This window comes from Camelus dromedarius, chromosome 8 (assembly GCF_036321535.1).
Source record: "Camelus dromedarius isolate mCamDro1 chromosome 8, mCamDro1.pat, whole genome shotgun sequence".
NCBI classification, from domain to species: domain Eukaryota; kingdom Metazoa; phylum Chordata; class Mammalia; order Artiodactyla; family Camelidae; genus Camelus; species Camelus dromedarius.
This window is the reverse complement of record NC_087443.1, coordinates 41908151-41925839: the sequence shown is the minus strand read 5'-3', so window position 1 is coordinate 41925839 and position 17689 is coordinate 41908151. Positions and strand designations below refer to the sequence as shown.

Below are 17689 nucleotides of genomic sequence, written 5' to 3'. Positions count from 1 at the left end.
GGACTGTCAGGTGTTAAAGATAAATGTAAGGAGATAAACCCTAAAGCTAATTATCCTTACTTCCTGCTCCTCCATTTCTGATGGCATCAGAAGGAATGAAACTTACAGGAGGCTGAGCAAGAGGGGACTGTGCATAGTAGAAAATCTGACATGTTTTGCTGACAGCCTGACAACTCTGTCATAAAAAAAAAAACTCCTGGCCCCCTAACTAGTAGGTCATTCAGATCATCAAGGCGTGGAGTAGCAGTCCCCAAATAAGCTGGCTGTCCAGGCAGAACTGCTGCTGAGTGGCTAGCCCACGTGTTCTTCCTTTCTGGGCTCTGGTCAGGAAGCTGTCTGCGGAAACCTACCATAGCTTAAGTGCTTTAACCACCATGCTCGTCTCCCTTTCTCCCCATTGCACTGGTCCCTCGTATTCTTTCACAGTAAACCACAGAAACTAATAAAAATCATTCGAACCGCCCCCATAAACATGCTCTCTCCTGGAGACGGAAGTAGAACTGACACTCTCCGCTGTGGACAATGAGTGGTGGGAATCTATTACTCTTTAGCTTAAGGGACTAAAGTCCTGCAAAACCTTCCCTGTGTCTAAGTCTCCCCAGTCCCTCACTGAGGGAGACAGTATATGTGGAACAAGTCTGACCATCTGAACTAACCGGTCTGTCAAACAACATGGAAAGTCAATAATGAGCATTATCATACAAAGCAACTGCTGAAGAGAATGGCTTCGTCAATTCTGATTTCTAAGCAGATTGCAGACTAATATTGGCCTTGAAAATAGAGGCCATGAGTTCAGATAACAAGATTCAAAAATTACACACTATTTTTAATTTGGAAAATTATGAAACCTCTGAAACTTCATTCTTAATATGCAGAATGAGGATCGCTTCTAATTATCTTACGTAAATGCCTCTGGCACAGAGTCAGGGGCCCTAAATGTTATCTAAGGTATCAAGCTAGTTGATCTGAGGGTACTGTCAACATCGTACCTTACTAAACAAGGAATACTATGGTGCTATTAAAGAATAAATTTCAAAAATAAAAAAAATGAGAAGCTGTCTATGACTTGATATAGAAAGCTATCTGGAATATGCAAAATGCAAAAAGGAGACATAATTACAAAGACTGCTCTGCTACCTTTGCTTAAAAGGGGCAAATTAAGAATGTATATTGATACTCTCTGATATGCTTTGTATAGAAACTCCAAAAGAAGACAAAAAACATTAATAACAAGAGTTACCTGCTTGGGGTTGGGAGACCTCAGAACTGGAGATGGCAGACTGGGTGGGAAGGAGTCTTTTTAATGAGTAGCCTTTTATATATTTTTTTTTTTTTTACTATGTGAGAAAGTATTACCTAGTCAGAAAATTAAATTTTTGTTTAAAGGAACTTCCCATCTAGGAAGATGGATCTTCCTTCTGGTGCCCTTTACCTGTAAGTCTCCCCTCACTCTAATGCACAACTCACTAATCAGTTATTAAATTTTTATTGGCTTAAAAAATAAAATGAATTATGATGTTTTTTTAAAAATCTGCTTTTCTCCTCAAAGATGCTGCAGCTGATGAAGGGCCAGAACAAGTAACTGCCACTACTGTGGTAATTCGTGCTGTGCACCTGACCCCACCTACAGTTCTTGGAAAGGACCATAGAAAGGGTATATATGCCAGTACCAATTCAGAATTTTCAAAAGAAAAAGACAAATAGGCACCACAATCAGACCTAGGGGATGACTCATTCATTTCTAGCGCTCAGCAGATACTCTGCGACCCAGAAGTGATTATCTCCCTAAATCAACCCTAGGTGACAGAGGAAGATTACTCAGCAGCAGGGTCTGAACTGACGAGGCCACACTGCAGGACTTCCCAGCGTCAGTGTGGGCTCTGACTGAACACCAAATGCAAACATTTCAGCAAGAGTCATAATAAAGGTCTCTCCAGAAAGAAATAACTCTTCATCTTGGAAGCTTTAATATTTAATGCATTTTCAGCAGTAAAGCAAAGACCCCAGATGAAAAACATCTGTCAATTTGAATTTAAAGAAATAGGACCTAATGAGATAAACTCAAATGCTAACGAGCTCACTGAGAAGCCAGGAATAATACAAGCCATTGTGGGAATGTATTATCCTCCCTTTCCTTCTGCTGTGTCTTCTGGACTCCCCCCCTCCCCCCAGGAGCCACCCAGTAGCTGCTCAGCCACTTCACGCTTCACCGTGTTAGCCTCTCCCCGGAACAACACTGCGGTGGAGGACACTGAGGCACACGTGCTCTACAACCAATGCTCTCTACTCCAAGGGCCGAACTGCAGCCTCCTGAAGAGACATTAGGTTTATCTGAAGGGGCTTCTGACTCTTACTAAACAGTTCAACAGGTATTTCATTTAAAATAGAAATAAATTTCCATTTACACAAAGATGACTTACAAGGAATGCAGAGATTTTTCTCCAATCTTCAGACTTGCATTTGCATATTTTTACTTGACTTAGGTGCCTTCATAGGGTAATCGACCTTCCCAGTTTTCCCAGGACTGAGGCTTTTTGTGGGCCATGGAATACTCAGTGCTCAAGTCAGGAAAGTCTAAGGAAGCCTAGGATGGCTGATTATCCTAGTCCTCAAAGATCTTACTATGCCCCAAACAGACCCCACTCCCACACTCAACCTGCTGCTCCTCCGGTTTCCCCCGTCTCCGTAAGTAGATCCATCATCCCCTTGGTTCTTCCTTTCCTTCACTCCCTACCATCCAATAATTCAGCACGTCCTTTTGATTCTATATCCAAAATATACTTTGAATATGTCTACTTCTTTCCATCTCCAAGACCACCATCCTAGTCCAAGCCACCCATTTCATCCTCCCTTTTCCAGTCTTCTCTCCTCTGATTTATTCTCCACACAGCAATCAGAAAGATCTTTTAAGCATAAAGCACACCGTGTCACTTTCGCACTTACAACCATTCAACAGCTTCCCAATACTTTCAGTGGCCTAAAAGGTCCTGTGATATGGGCTCTGATCTACCTTTCTGACTTCATCTCATGCTACCCTGTGTTCCAGCCCTCAGACCTGAGAATTCCAACCACAAACAAGCTCCTCCTTCAAGGCCTCCAGGCTTGCAGTTCCCTCTGTCTAGAATGCTCTTTGCTGCTCTCTTGGCCTGCTGATCCTTCTACATTAAATGTCACCTTATTGGCCTTCCTAATCACCCTATATAAAGTAGAAACCATGCTCATTATTTTCTATCATATCATCTGTTTAATTCTTTGCACAGCACTTATCAAAATCTTTAATGATTTATTGGGTTATGTCTTGTTGTGTCCCAACTCCCAGAAAAACATGAGCTCCATGAAGGCAGTGACCCACATCACTTCTCTATCTGGCTTATTTTTTGTATCTAGCATGTATTGTAGCTCACAACACAAGGCACTCAAATCTTTCCGCAAATGAATGATTGCCAACAGTCACCAGGCACCTCCCTTGAGTGTCACAATAGTTATATAAATAGGTATTATCTATACTTTACAGATGAGGAAGTTGTGTTTCCGAGAATTAGTTCGTTTAGCAAGTGTTTATGATTAGCAAGTGGCTTGTTCAAGGACTGAGTCCTGCTCTAAGTCTATTACACCAGTCCCAACTCATCCCTCTCTGCCCTAATCAATTGAGGAGAACACAGAATTAGGACCTGGGTGTTCATCAAGTTGCTTGCATAGATGTGGTCAAAGTAACTATAAAATACAGGAAAGACCATCAGAAGCACGGAAGGATGGAAAACCACAGATATGCCTGCATATGAGTGTGTTTACACACACTCACCCTCACAAATAAGTCATCTACTTACTCACTGACTATCACAAAAGTCTAGAATCTCTAGGGGTGGGAGGAGGGAGACAGGTTGGCTGAGTGGATAAAAAATCTTCTATTTACTCGTCAAAACATGTATTGGTTATTTTTAAGTCTAAAGTATTTCACAAAGACAGAGATGGCCAAGGGTCCATTTCTACTTGTAGGTCACATGTACCAATGTAAATGACTTGACCAGGGGTATATGGTGAGCCTTCTGGGATTTGGCATATGTTCCACCTTATGATTAAGACTAGATAATGTAAAGCCAGCATTCTTCTCAAGAAGACTTCATTTCAAAGTTAGTTATGCTAGTTTGTTCACTCATCTATCCATTCACTCTGCAAACATTTATTCAATACCTACCACGTAAACACACTGCAGGATCATGAGCAATAAACAGACTAAACTCAAGAAGCTTAAAGTACTGTAACATGAGAGACAGAAAGTGGCACACAGCATAGTTAGAACTGAGACAGGGCAGCTGCAGATTACTCAAGAAATGAAAGGCAGCCACACCACTCTGAGCGTTCTGACAGGAAGGACCACAAGGAAGGTTCCATGGCATAAGTGAAATGTAAGCATGGATATGCAGGATGAGGAAAGATTAACTAGGGAAACATGAAATCACTTCACGATCTTTTTGTAAAAGATAGTAAATCTCTTTGAGCTCCAGGCTCATGTATCCAAAACGTGTAACTGAAAACTCTACCCAGGCGTCTCGCAAAGATTTCAAAACGATGATGTCTAAAGCTGAAGTCTTTAGTCATATTACCTAATAATCCTCAAGAAACCCTAAACTCTCCATTCTTGTCATATAAAATACCAAACCACTTCCCTTACTATTTATACCTCATCCCTGCTTCATTTTGTACATAAAACATACAGTAAAATGAGATGGTAATCCTAGTCTTGGATTCATTTGCTAACTTACAGAGGGAAACCAGGGGAGAAAGGGAAGTGATATATCCTCGTGTCTTTACCATTTGTTTCCCATCAACATGCAACACACTCTCCTCCAGAAAGGCAACATCCTGGAATCATGCGGCAGCACCCTAGGTCACAGCTAATAATCCACTAGGAACTCACCTGACTGAAATTTCAGAGCCAGTCACCTAAAGATGTTTATGTGGTACCTAAGTGCTCTTACAAATTGGTCAAATCATGATCTCACTGGCACGATGTGGAGTGCTGGGCCCTGTGAAGGTTAGCAAGGTACCTTAGAATCCTCCTGAGAAGGAAGCTGCTCCCTCTTCTCCTTCAGGCATGTCAGCACAGCATCTGGAGTCTCCTCTCCAGAGGAGCTTGGCTCAGGGCCCGCAGCTTCCGGCTTCCCGTTCTCTCTGGGGACTGCGGCTTGCTCACAGGACAGGTTTCTAGGTGGGCCTTTGGGAACACTTCCTTGTTCTGACAGCTTCAGCTTTAGTTCTAAGAGAATTGCCACAAGTTATCAAGAGAGGGAGGACTCACTGGCCCTAATAAGAGCAGAGAACCTGAGGACTCCCCTCCCCTAACACCAAGATGGTGGAAATGAACAGTGCTGATGACGGCTTTCCATGGGGCAAGGGCAGCCTCAATAACTGAAGCCAGCAACACAGGCTCCCAGTCAGACGTGAAGAGAGATGGCTCTTGAGGCTGGGATCTCATGGAGGGGAGGATCATGTGTGGGAGTAACTCAGTGGTTTAGAATTCAGAGGAGCTGTTCTGGAGGAAGACCAGTGGTACCTGGCCCCAAAGTTTTCCCCTGCTATCTACCACAGCACCTGAAAGTCTGCACTCAAGATCCATTTACTTGGGTTTTGAAAGTTGTGCAGTCAGTAAGAGCCTCTGTGGAAATGCAAGTGCTTCTGGAAGGCATTACACATGCAGACATCTGAGGATATGCAGGAGGGATGGGAAAGGGGAGACGGAAGTGCCAGCCCCAACTTGACAGATTTCACAATTTTGTCTAATGCCAGTATTTAGAATCTGGAAATCACCATTATTGCAATGTGGCTTTATAAAAACCTATAGAATTAAAAATAAAAAGGCCACCTGGGAGTTACCAGGGAATTACAAGGGACTGGTCGTTGGAATGAGGCCATTTATATTGATTTCTCAATTACATAGCTCATTCTCTTTGTTTGATGTTTGTTTTCCAGTTAGACATTGGTGTGGTGTTTAAACACTACACATTTTATAAACCTGCCACATCACTGTAGTTTAATACCACTGATTAATATTCCTTTCCAGTTCTTTATCGCAATCCTTTTAGAAATGTGGGAAAACTCCCATATCTCTAAGTATTGAAATAAGAGTTAGAGGGAAGAAGAAAATATATATGTATTTATTTTTGGTAAATGACCACAGTCCCTAAAAACAGATTTTAGAGTTAATGAATCTTCACACCACCATCTCCAGAGAGACAAAGAAAGAAGAACACTGGATAAGGAGGCAAGAAAACAGGTTTTACTCCGAGCTCAGCACCTCCCAGCTACGTCACCTTTCCCTCTCTCTGGACACAAATGTCTTCATCTGTGTAGTGGGGTATGTGGAGTAAATGACTGCTCAGGCCTCTTCTGTTTATAACATCCAAGAATCCAATAACCCAGGGAAGTGAATTCTCCACACACTGAAATGTTCCTGGCACTGAAGTGAATCATTCCACCTGGGAATCTGGAATTCCCCAGTCTCTTCACAGGGGGACTTATTAAAAGGCATTGAACAATGAAGGGGACTCTTTACTCCTTATTTCAAGATGGGGCCTCCAGTCTAGGCAGGAGACAAAGTTAAAAAGAACACAGGTAGAAGAGAATCAAAAACTCCTTGGAGCACATTATCACTGTTTTAACTGCTTCCTTTATGAGAAAGGAGACCCTTAGCTGGCATTTACCTTTGAGCTGCTTACGACCTTTAGCCAAATCATTCATCCATTTCAGGACTTCAGGATTAGATGTCTTGTCACCATGTGAAGGCTGAGAGGGAGGGGAAAACGGGGGTGTAAGGGGAGAACGGAGGGAAAGGGAGGGAGGGAGGAAGTGGGGGAAAGAAATAGAGAAAAGGAAAAACAAAAATTTTACACAACTGAAGCAAACAAAGATAGTTTAGGGACATATAAAGCTGGGAGAGAAATTCAGGCGTGAAATTTGCAGCTGATGGAGCTGCCTCTGAAAAACACAGTAAACATTCTTGACCTCCTCCACTCTTTCATCCTTGCCATGGACGTCATGTCTAAACACGCCTGATCACCCAGCAATTTTTACATTGTCCCAGCCATGCCAATGCCCACTCCAGTCTAACTCTCAATCACCTTGTGAGCTACCCACACCCAACACCCCACTGCCAGTCCATTCTTTCTGTCAGAGTAGACGGCTGCATGGATGCAAAACAGTGCTTACTCCCTTGCCTCTGATCATGACCAATGACCGCAACCCGCCTGGGGAACACTCACCACCTGGACACCTTAGCCCCAATCAGTCATATCCTCCAAGCTGAAGAAGAGAGATCTCAGTATCTCTAAAACCTGACAATCATCTGAGAAGTCAGTATGTCAGGGGAACCCATATTTTTACTCCTCTCACTGTCTATAGACTCAATATCCTACTGGGCTAACATTAAAGTAAAACTTAACCTTTATTTCAGTGTGAACTTGGGCAAATTATTTAGCCTCCCCATGTCTCAGTTTCATCTACCAAGTGAGGATTATAATAGCATCTCTCTCACAGGGTTGCTTTGAGGGATAAATTATTGAGTACATGTAAAACACTGAAAAGAGTTCCATGCATGTGGTTAACACTGTAGCTATGCTAGCTACAATTAAACATACTATTATTGTCATTATTATTGGCAGAGGTGCAGTGGTAGTAGTGTTACTATCAGACCTTCAAAGGAATAGTGAATTAGGTTTTCACCAATAAACATACATGTAGGGGTTTGTATGTCCTACCAAGTAGCTAATCACACATGGATGCGGCTAAAAGAATGTATTTTTAATTTTAGAAGGATATGACTCTGTTCATACAAATCATTCACCGTGATTTCTGGATTTCTTTTCAGAGCATAAAAGTGAATTTTCTACAGAAAAGAGAAGCTAGGAGAGAAGAATAGCCAAAACACCTAGCCTGCACCCCCACAGAGCAGCAGGGAACTTTTTTAAACAAGCTGTGGCCATGCAGGCTCTGGAAGATTAGTGGCTACTGTGAATTGGGGATAAAAGAGCTATACAGGAATGCTCAGGAAGACATCATGAACATCCTAACAGTGCCAGAAAAGTGTGCATTGTTAGTGACGAGGTCTGGGGGCTCTGCCATGTTTAAGGATCCACTAAGTATAACAGCAAGCTGTCGCTGAGAGAGGTATAGGGAGAGGAATGAGTTCCTCTCAAATTCAAAAGGAAAAACAGTGCTTGTGTGACAGGATCACCAAATGCACATGGGATTAGATATTTAAATTATGAAACACAAGACACGGTTCTGTCACTTCTATAGTGATGTAGAAAACATACATTTTAAATTCAATGTGGAAAATAAGACTGAGGGAAAATGACAGTGATTTTTTTAACCCTAGGGGAACCCAGAAGGGAGACTGGCTTCCGGGAGGGAAGCGCTGGTTTCAGGACCACGGACAGTGGCATGGGGGGCACACCTCCAAACTGCTTTGCCTGGTCCTACCCATGGTCTGCGGGAATGCCGCACTGTACTACTTCCCTGATACAATGTTTAGCACTTTGGTTTTAGGTGCCAGTCTGGTTATATGAACAGTCACTGTTTTACATTTGGTTTCTCGAAATCCTCACAGAATTCTCCACTCTGATCTGAAAACACATTTTATTCTCTGGAACGTATTGTTTTCACTGGATATGCTCCACAGAGTTAATGCCATATTTTGAAATACCATTAAAAACAAAAACAACAAAAACCTAAGACCCTCTGCCAGTAACCACCAATGAAATAAGCTTTCACTACTGCAAACAGGACTTAGTAGAAATTTAAGGTTGAATTTTCTGACAAAACATTGTAAAGCCTGAAATCATTTTCTGAAATAAATTTTCTATTTCCCTACTCTGGAGGGAGCTTTCAAAAGAGGTTAAATCATGCTCACAAGGAAGGCAGCTCTCAAATCACATGGAAAGTTTTCACGTACAAACTGTGGATGGAAGGCTTGAAGAAGCCTTCTAACTACCGAAATGAAATATTTCACTTTAATAGACCCTAAGGGCCATAACCCAAAGGTTACAGTTTAGATTTTGTTCAATGTAATTAAAATTGAAGTTCTAAATGACATAATTGAGGGCACCACTGGACAGAATCTGTGGTCTTCCAAAGACAGTTCAAAAGACACTTAGATTTGAACTGTCTTCCAAAGACAGTTCAAAAGACATTTAGTAATGAAAAGACCTGAGTTGTTACCTTGGCTAGATCAATTCTTTGCTGTGTGAACCTGGGGAAGTCACTTCCCTTCTCTGGGCCTCAGTTTCTTCTATGGTCAAGCAAGACTAGCTGATCCCTTCTAATTCTAACACCATCTAATACTACTGGAAGAGGATACCTGGTTGAAATAGCCTTAGTTAAATGTAAAGTCAATTGTAGGGAATAAACATGGTTTGGGATAGGAAAGTGAAATGGTCACATTTAACGGAGAAGGAAAGATGTATATTGTACCAGGGCATCACGCTAGCACAGAGGCCCAACAGGAGCTCGGATTCAAAAATTAGCAGCGGGTGCTATTAGTTCCACAGTCAGGCTGCCAAGAAGGAAAGCCATACACACAGCAACCAATTAAAGCCCACTGACATGTCAAACCTCTAACCACAGCCTGGCACCCAGACAGGAAGGATGAAGGGAAGCCCCATTTCCTGAGACATGGAAGGCTCTGATTACACCAAAGATTTTCACACACACAGAAGCAGTGAACATGATGGCTTCTTCCTTTACTGCTCCCAAATCCATCCATCTGCATGTTTAAGTGTGTGGACGTGTAACTTCTCTGGCTCTAAAGCTTCTCTAGACAAAAGCAGGGGGTGCCAGGAGAAATTCTTTCCTAAAATAGTTAGCTGCTGGGTGGCTATTTAGCTGAGAGAAATAATCCAGGGTCTGTGGCTGCAGGTAGAAAAATCCAGTGGAAAATGTGTACAATTTTATTTTTTGACAAGCAGAGGCTGCCATGGGATAGCCTGTTCAAATATCATTCAAACAGATTAAAAAGTTAATAATATCTAGGACTACTTATCTATCTCCTTTAGCCCAAATTGTAATAAGCATTATATATGCACTCCCTAATTTAAAACTCACAAACTTAAGAAGTCACTACTAATATTAACTCCACTTTACAGATGGGTAAACAGACTCAGAGAGGTAAAGAAACAAGTCCAAAGTCACAGTTTCCTAAGTGGCTATGCTGAATTCAAATACAGATCAGTCCGATTCAACAGAACTGCTAGGTAGGAAATACTACCATGCCCTGGGAAAGGAGCCCCTACATGTTACTCTGCAGTTTCCAATTTGAGGGCATCACAGATCCAATAACACTCCAGCAGCAAACAAAGAAAACCAGCTTCTCTCAGGGTATCTGGAGCTTTCAAAATGTGGACACTTACTCCTCCACCGCAAAACCTACTCATCTGTAACCACCCCACGCCTGAGCTGACAGAACACAATTACCTTAAGAAAGTTACGTCTATGCTGGGCCTCAGTTTCCTTTCCTGTAAAATAAAGGCCTGGACTCAGGATGTCTTGAGCCCCCTCCTGCTCCATAACAGACAGTAAGTAGCTCTGATTGCCTGGCTTCAAGGAAAAGAGAAGCCTTCAACACCCTGACTAAGGCTGTCTAGAGAGCCAATCTGATTTTTTTTTTTCATTTGGCAAAGTTAAAAATCACTCCCTAATATCCCTCTTTTAATGAATCTGAAACCGCTGTGTGAGACACAGGGTAGGAAGAACAGAAACTCACCCACTCTCACCTCCCTCCTCAGAACTTACCCGCACACCAGGAACCTGCAGATCACCTCTGTACTAAGTGCTTAGTGAGCCTTTAAATATTTCATGATGGATGCAACATTATTCCCTGTTCTCTTTCATTCTAATAAAACAGCCCAAGCTGTTCTGGGCCCTCTGCCAAATACCCAATATCTTCATGCAATTCTACATGGATTTATGATTTCTCTCTATGCCATGGTCACTACTGGAGAAAATAAATAAAACTAGCACTGGCCATCAGGACACTCACCTCTGACTCTATCATTTCTTTTTTTAAATTTTTTATGTAAGAAAAGAAAAGGTTCCTGACTGCAACCCTACAGCACCAGCGTGAAGCCTGGTGTCTCTGACAGAAAAGGATGGGTCAGGGCTTGTTCTGAGAGACCTGAAGAGGTGTCACTAGATGCATCTCTATCCATCAACCAGAAAGTACTTTACTGTCAAAAAAACCCACTCTCTCCCTCATTCTGTTCCATATTTAGAGATTCTGCCCTTTGGGCCCTGAGTAGGTTCTTATCAAAATGCCAATGAGAAAAGGTTAAAGAAAAAATAAGACCATCATCCAAAAGCTTAAGGAGGGATCAATAATCAAACAGCTTGGACAGGGCTGTAATCTGTTACTAGGACATATCTTAGCGGAGATCAATTGGCAGCCTGCGTGGACAAGACGGATGCAGGAGGGAAACTCGATTTACAATGGGTCTTGGGTTGGCCAATGGAAACCGAGCCGTCCCCTGGCACAGAGAGGCACTCAGGAAGGGAGGCAGAAAAGCCCATACACCTGTGACACGATCCACTCAGTTCAAACCACAGCACGGGGTCCTTACCCGGTATTTCTTTTCTTGTTCAAATTTTTCTTCAAATTTCCTAATTTTCCGCTTGAGGCTCTGGATGTGCTTGGTGAGCTGAGTAATGGTCTGTGGCTCCTTGCCATCACCACAGCTGCCCCGTGAAGAGCTCCGGGGCCTGTGGAGAATACAGGGAGGGAAATAATCATCAAAACCATGGTCTTCCAGTCAACACCACGGCTGGTCTACCAACCAAGCCTCCTGGATTCTCACAGAAGTCCAGAGGGCAGTTCATTATTTGACCAGTCCACTGGGGTAGTATTTGCTCACTAGTGGAGACCCCTGATCACAGCACTCATTATGGGCAAATGTCATCAGGGACTTTAGTCTACAAATGTCAGAATATTAGTCTAGGAAATGCATTTCCTACAGCTTGGAGGAAACCAATTTCAGACTAAATCAAGACAGTCCTGTTGTGCTATTATCCTCAGTAAGTTGCGTAAGCCCCACTTAGCAACATTTTCAAGGGAGATTTAAATGAGTAGTTAACTTTTCTTGGTATAACACAGGCTTTGTGAATCTGATGAAAGGAATAGAGCTCCTCTCCAGAAAATGAATTCACTTTCTCACTTGACACACTGTGCAATAGCAATAATTCTCTAACTCCCTCAAGTCCATCAGTAGACAGCCCATGGACTGAGGTTTGGATAAATTCATGAATAGCAAGAGTTATTAAGGAGAAACTAGGAATTCCCTGCACATATTTTTAGTCATAGGAGACTCATTTTTGCATCAAAACTATTTGCAAAACTTCAAAAAAAATAAGAGCACATGGTTTCACATTTATATTTTTGTGTGGGGGAGCTATTGCAAGCTACCACTTTTATAGAATCTAAGACTAAGCGGAGATGGACCACTCCCAAGTGTTGCCAACCACAAAGGCCCCTGTTGGACATGGAAATACTTAGTGAGGTAACCAAGAATGATACTCCTGGTATTTGCATGCACGTATACTTTAAGATTCTGGTCATCTCACCAAAAACATTCCAACATGTGAGCCCCAGGGCAGCCTGCGTCTCGAGACCATTTCCTCCTGAGACAGGAGGACTGAAACAGCACTATTCTCGACGTGAAAGTACACTGGTTTTTTGCCATTTATTGCTCAGGGCTTGCAGTTGCATTTGGTGCATCTGGTAGGCACGTGTGCTCTACTTCGGACACAAACCTCACTGTAGTTTATAACTGCAGTATTTGAAAAACCTTTGTGAAATGAAGACAATAACAAAACAAGATTTTCTTACATCATAAACTGCTGAGTGCTGGGTGGAGAAGGGGCTGATTCGGGGTCTAAGTTGAATCTCTGGCTTTGGCTGAAGATGGAGCATCGCGGTGACAGCAGCGGGTTGTCGCCATCGGTGATATGGGAGAGCAGCCTGCTAGTCTCGGCACCCTGGAGGTCCTCTGGAGCACTGTCTGCTTCAGCCAGCCCATCTCTGTGGCCTGGCACGGGGGCTGAGCAAACAAATACATCACCAAGACTTAGAAGTGACAGAGGGCTTGAGACTGCCATGTTCCTAAATAAAGATCATCAACATCCATTATAATGTCTTGGCTCTTTGTCACTTCTTCTTTCTGGAGACAGGAAAGCCTTTTAAAATACTGTCATGTTTGTTCTCACAGAACTGGGACAGAAATATTACAAAGCCAACACTCATACAAAAATGGAAGCACAAGTTATTTCGGTTTCAGTTACAGAGCCTGCAAAGCCCAAAACTACAAAAATTCTTTGTTTCATATAATTTACATATGTCAGAGAGTATATACAAAATGTTAAAGTGAAAAAAACAATAAAGTAAAATGAAACTGGAGCAAAAGAGGATAGATTATGAGGAGGGAAAGGTATAACAGAATTGCCAGTGAAGAAAGGGAGAGGAGGGAGTAGGGAGGAAGAGAGGGGAGAGGAGTCCTCAGGCAGAAAATTATTCAGCACTCATTAAAAATAATGGAAAACTCTGCTTATCAACATGGGATGATGTTCAGAATATGCTAAATGGAAACCACAAATTTCAAAACAAAATCATGACTCCGTTTTATATAAGAAGTATGCATTTATGCGTACAAAGCAATGCACTAAAAGATCAAAGAAGCTACGGAGCAACTACAAAGCAGGCTAGAATTAGGAATAAATCTATTTCTTCTCCAAAATTTTACGTAGCATTTTATTTTTGGACAAAGACAAAAACCAAGAACCAAAGCCTGCTCTAAATCATCTCCCCAGCAATGCAGCTCTCTACCTGGCTTCTGTGATTACTCCCCTTTTAAATGGGCTCAGTATCTCCCTGCCCCCATGGCCAATCCAGAAGCCTTATGCTCCAGAGGGAAGGGCAGTAGAGTGGGGAACTTTAGGACACTGGGTCAGGGTGGCCAGGATAAGAGTCTCTCCGTTCCAGGGCGCTGTACAGAGTGACTCAAAAGACAGCCAAAACAAACTCAGTTTTGCCCAGCAAACAAGTCAGGACAACCCAAGGCTTTCTTTTATTTCTACTACCCTAAAGAAAGAGGAAAAACAGATTTTCTGGGTGAATAAGCAGAATCTGAAAATACTGACAATCCACTTTTCCAAAACAAACATTTATCACAATTTGTACTGGATGAATCTTAATCAGGTTTAGAATGGCTCACTCTCTGGAGCTTGAAATGCAATTTGCTTTGTGCAACAAAGGTCTGATTAGGTCCTCCTGTGTTTTCAGTTGGCTTCTCCCCTGCTGGGCTGTAGGCTGGGAGTGGGGACAACATCTCCTGTTGTAACTCTGGAGCTCACTGACAGCACTTCTGTCAGGGGCTGAGGCTGGTCAGAAATGGACAGGGTCAGGCCTGGGGAAAAGCTGGAGCCAGATGAACGTTGATGCCCAGGCCCAGAGGCAAGGTATGCTGGTGGGACTGACACCACTTGCCACAGGCAACACCCTTACTAAGAAGAATTTATCCAGAAAACGCTGCCATTGTGGCAAGAGCTGTAAGGAGTAATGGGAGTAACAGTTACTAACCAGTAAATCACAGCACACACTAACAATGACCTTCAAAACCCACCAGGAATCATATGAATTCTTCACCAATTCCTTTTCTTAAACTATTAAGCTCTAAGAAGAAATGCATTTTAATTATGTTGCCTGTTTCTGGGCAGTAGCTTTTGGTAAAAATGATGGGGAAGAAACGAATCTTTAGCAAGCACCTGGGATCAGCATATTTCTCCTGAAATGGTAAAGGTCTGAGGCCTTCTACCCTTCAGCTCAGCTGTGGTGTCAGGGTCAAAGCTAACAGGAGTCTCCTGGTGCTGTCTTAGAATGACAAGACAGGAGCACTTGGGTTCCTGACCACATGACTAAAGGGGAGGTGAGGAAAGAGCTCAGCTTCGGAAACCCAGAGCCCTAAGACATGACTCCACAGAATCACAGGCCGGCGTGAATGGCTCTTTCTGAACCACACAGTGACAGCACCTGTAAACTTCCACTTACACAGCAACTGTCCTTTGTGGGCACTCGCATCACGGACCAGTGCTGCCTAATTAATATCCTGACCTGACCTCTCTTCCCCCCAGTTCACCACTGAAGGAAGCAGTGAGCCCCAAAGACCCCAAAGTCACTGTCTAGTTGAAAGCAAGAAACAGTCAAAAACTGGTAATTAGGTAGGGCCTGAGTTCTCTGATTAAACTGAGTTATGAAGTGGCTTAACTAAATGAGTGAGCACATGTCTGTGTGTGTGCATTTGTGTAGACAGGATTATTGAGCTCCTTGTTCAGAAGGGGCTGGGGTAGATTCAGAGCCAATCATCATTGCTGCCATCCTGGGAACAGAGCCCAGGCCTCCACTTACAGACCCTGCTCCCCAACAGAGAGAAGCTTATGGCAATATTAAACTCAAGTGGCTTCTGGTGGGACCCTGGGAGCACATGGATTTTTCTTCCAAAGGAAGGGGAAGCTTGCCAGGGCCCAACATGCGACGCAGTGTGGTTTAGAGGAGGGTCTGGGAGCCAGGAGTTCAGGTGCTTATACTTTCTTGTGGGGCTCCAGCCAGTTCACTGACCTGTGTGTCCTTGTTTGGACCATCTTTCAGGCTATGACAGAAAAATCAAAGAAGATCTGCTGTACAACATCCAGCCTGTAGCTAACAACATTGTACCGAACACTTAAAAAGTTAAGAGTCTATATCTCATGTTACATGTTCTTACCACAATAGTTTTTTTTCTTTTTTTCCTTTGCATTTTCTGAACTTCTGTAATGAACCTGTCTTAATTTTTAAGGAAGGACAAAACAATAAAAGTTAATATAAAAATTTCAAAAAAAAAAAAAAAAAGAAAAAGAAAAAGAAAAGCATTCTTGAGAAGAGAAGTGAGAAACAACCCCAGGGGCAGCACAAGAGAAGGCAAAGATTGTAGTGTGAATCCCAGGTCTACCACCTGTTAAGAGGTATTTCAGAAAGGGTAGCCTTTTTAAAAAACATCAGTTTCTTTAGCTGTAAAATGGGAAAAATAATGGTGCCCGCCTCTCAAGACCAAGTGAGGATGAAAAGAAAAGAAACTGTATCCCCTTCAAAATTTTTGCCATATCCACATAAACCTATTTTTAATATATGTATATATATGTGTGTGTGTGTGTGTATGTGTGTGTGTGTGTGTGTGTATATATATATATATATATATATATATAAAATCTTTATTTTAACCTACATTTTTAAAATTCAACTTCATTAGACAATGATGGCCAAGAAACATGAATATGATGTGCTAGTTAGCTTTTTAACCAATACACTTTAAAATAAATTCCTAATAAAAATAACAACGTTCACCCATGCACCCTCTGTACAACATATTTGTTGAAACACTTAAGATAAGCCATAGAATATGCACAGTAACCAAGAGAACCATCATTTTAACAATTAGTATTATCAAAATAATAAAGTTGAATATTATTTTCTCTTAGTAAGCACCAACCACACTAGGCGTCCTTCTGGGGTTAATACGGGAAACGAGAACTAACACACTCCTCAACATACTGTCCCTCCTACCAGTTCTTATTTATAAGTTAAGAAGAATCAAATCTAATACTTATGTAGTGACTCACTATGTCCTCAATCTTGTCCTAAGAGTTCTTGCAAGTATTTAATCTTCATAACAACCACAGGAGTACTATGAACTCCAAGCAAACCTCAGTACGGAAGGTGGTATGACTACGCTAGCTGCATGCAGAGAGGGTCTGACCAATGCCCATGACAGAAGACTCCACATCTCTGAACCTGGCAGCCCACTCACTGAGCAATAGGGAAAAGAGAACTAATCATCAGGTGTGAAGGCCAAGAGCCCACTTCTGATCCGGCTGCAACCCCAGGCAGGAGCAGATGCTTTATTTCAGCTGTTACATCAATCAGTCAGCCTGAAATTTATGCGTTTCTAACATGAAATTTTAAGAGATTCAAATTGTAAATCAACTATACTTCAGTAAAATGTTTTAATTAAAAAGTTAAATAAATAAAGTGATGCAAAATTTAAATAAATCTCTATCTGCAACCCCTTGAGATGGACTGCTGAGATCTGAGTCACAAATTAGCCATGGGCTTGTGGGTTTGTTAATTTGCACTCCTGGGTTTGTCCATCATGGTAGGCTCATAGATGGCATTCAGAAACATTCCAAAATGCCATACATCAGCCTTTGATGGTTTTAAAAACTAAATGAGCCAGAAGTATGTGTCCATGATTCTCATGAAGCTCAAGCATCAGACAAAAAAGGCCACCAAAACAAAACCAAAAACCAAAAAACACCTGATAGATACACAATGGATTCAGTTTAAGGTGTGTTGAATTTAAGCGCCTGAAGGCAATAAGTGTTCACAAGAGCGAGAACATGGGTAGCCTGAAGTCACCCTAATAACTAGCCATCCCAGTAAAAGGGATTCCAGGTACATGAGGCTAATCGAGCTACAGAGTGGGACGAGGCTGGCACTCCAAAGCAGGTTTCTCCATGCCAGCCTCTGTGGACGACCACCAGAAACATCAGGGAGCTAGAGGGGTGAGGTGTGCGTCACCGTGAAAGCAGGGCTGGGATCTACAGCAAGCAACCTGCAGAT

General features: G+C 42.3%; 1 protein-coding gene across 12 annotated transcripts in view; it reads right to left on the bottom strand.

The window, feature by feature from the left end:
• FAM13C (family with sequence similarity 13 member C) overlaps positions 1-17689 on the bottom strand; it is a 542774-nt gene that overhangs the window by 435115 nt on the left and 89970 nt on the right. For all 12 annotated transcript variants that reach the window (XM_064488166.1, XM_010985766.3, XM_031461297.2 and 9 more), the window contains 4 exons: positions 12872-13082; positions 11610-11748; positions 6702-6783; positions 5049-5257 (listed from right to left, as the gene is read on the bottom strand). In XM_064488166.1, the coding sequence (XP_064344236.1) occupies positions 5049-5257; positions 6702-6783; positions 11610-11748; positions 12872-13082 (641 nt within the window). The remainder of the gene's footprint in view (positions 1-5048; positions 5258-6701; positions 6784-11609; positions 11749-12871; positions 13083-17689) is intronic.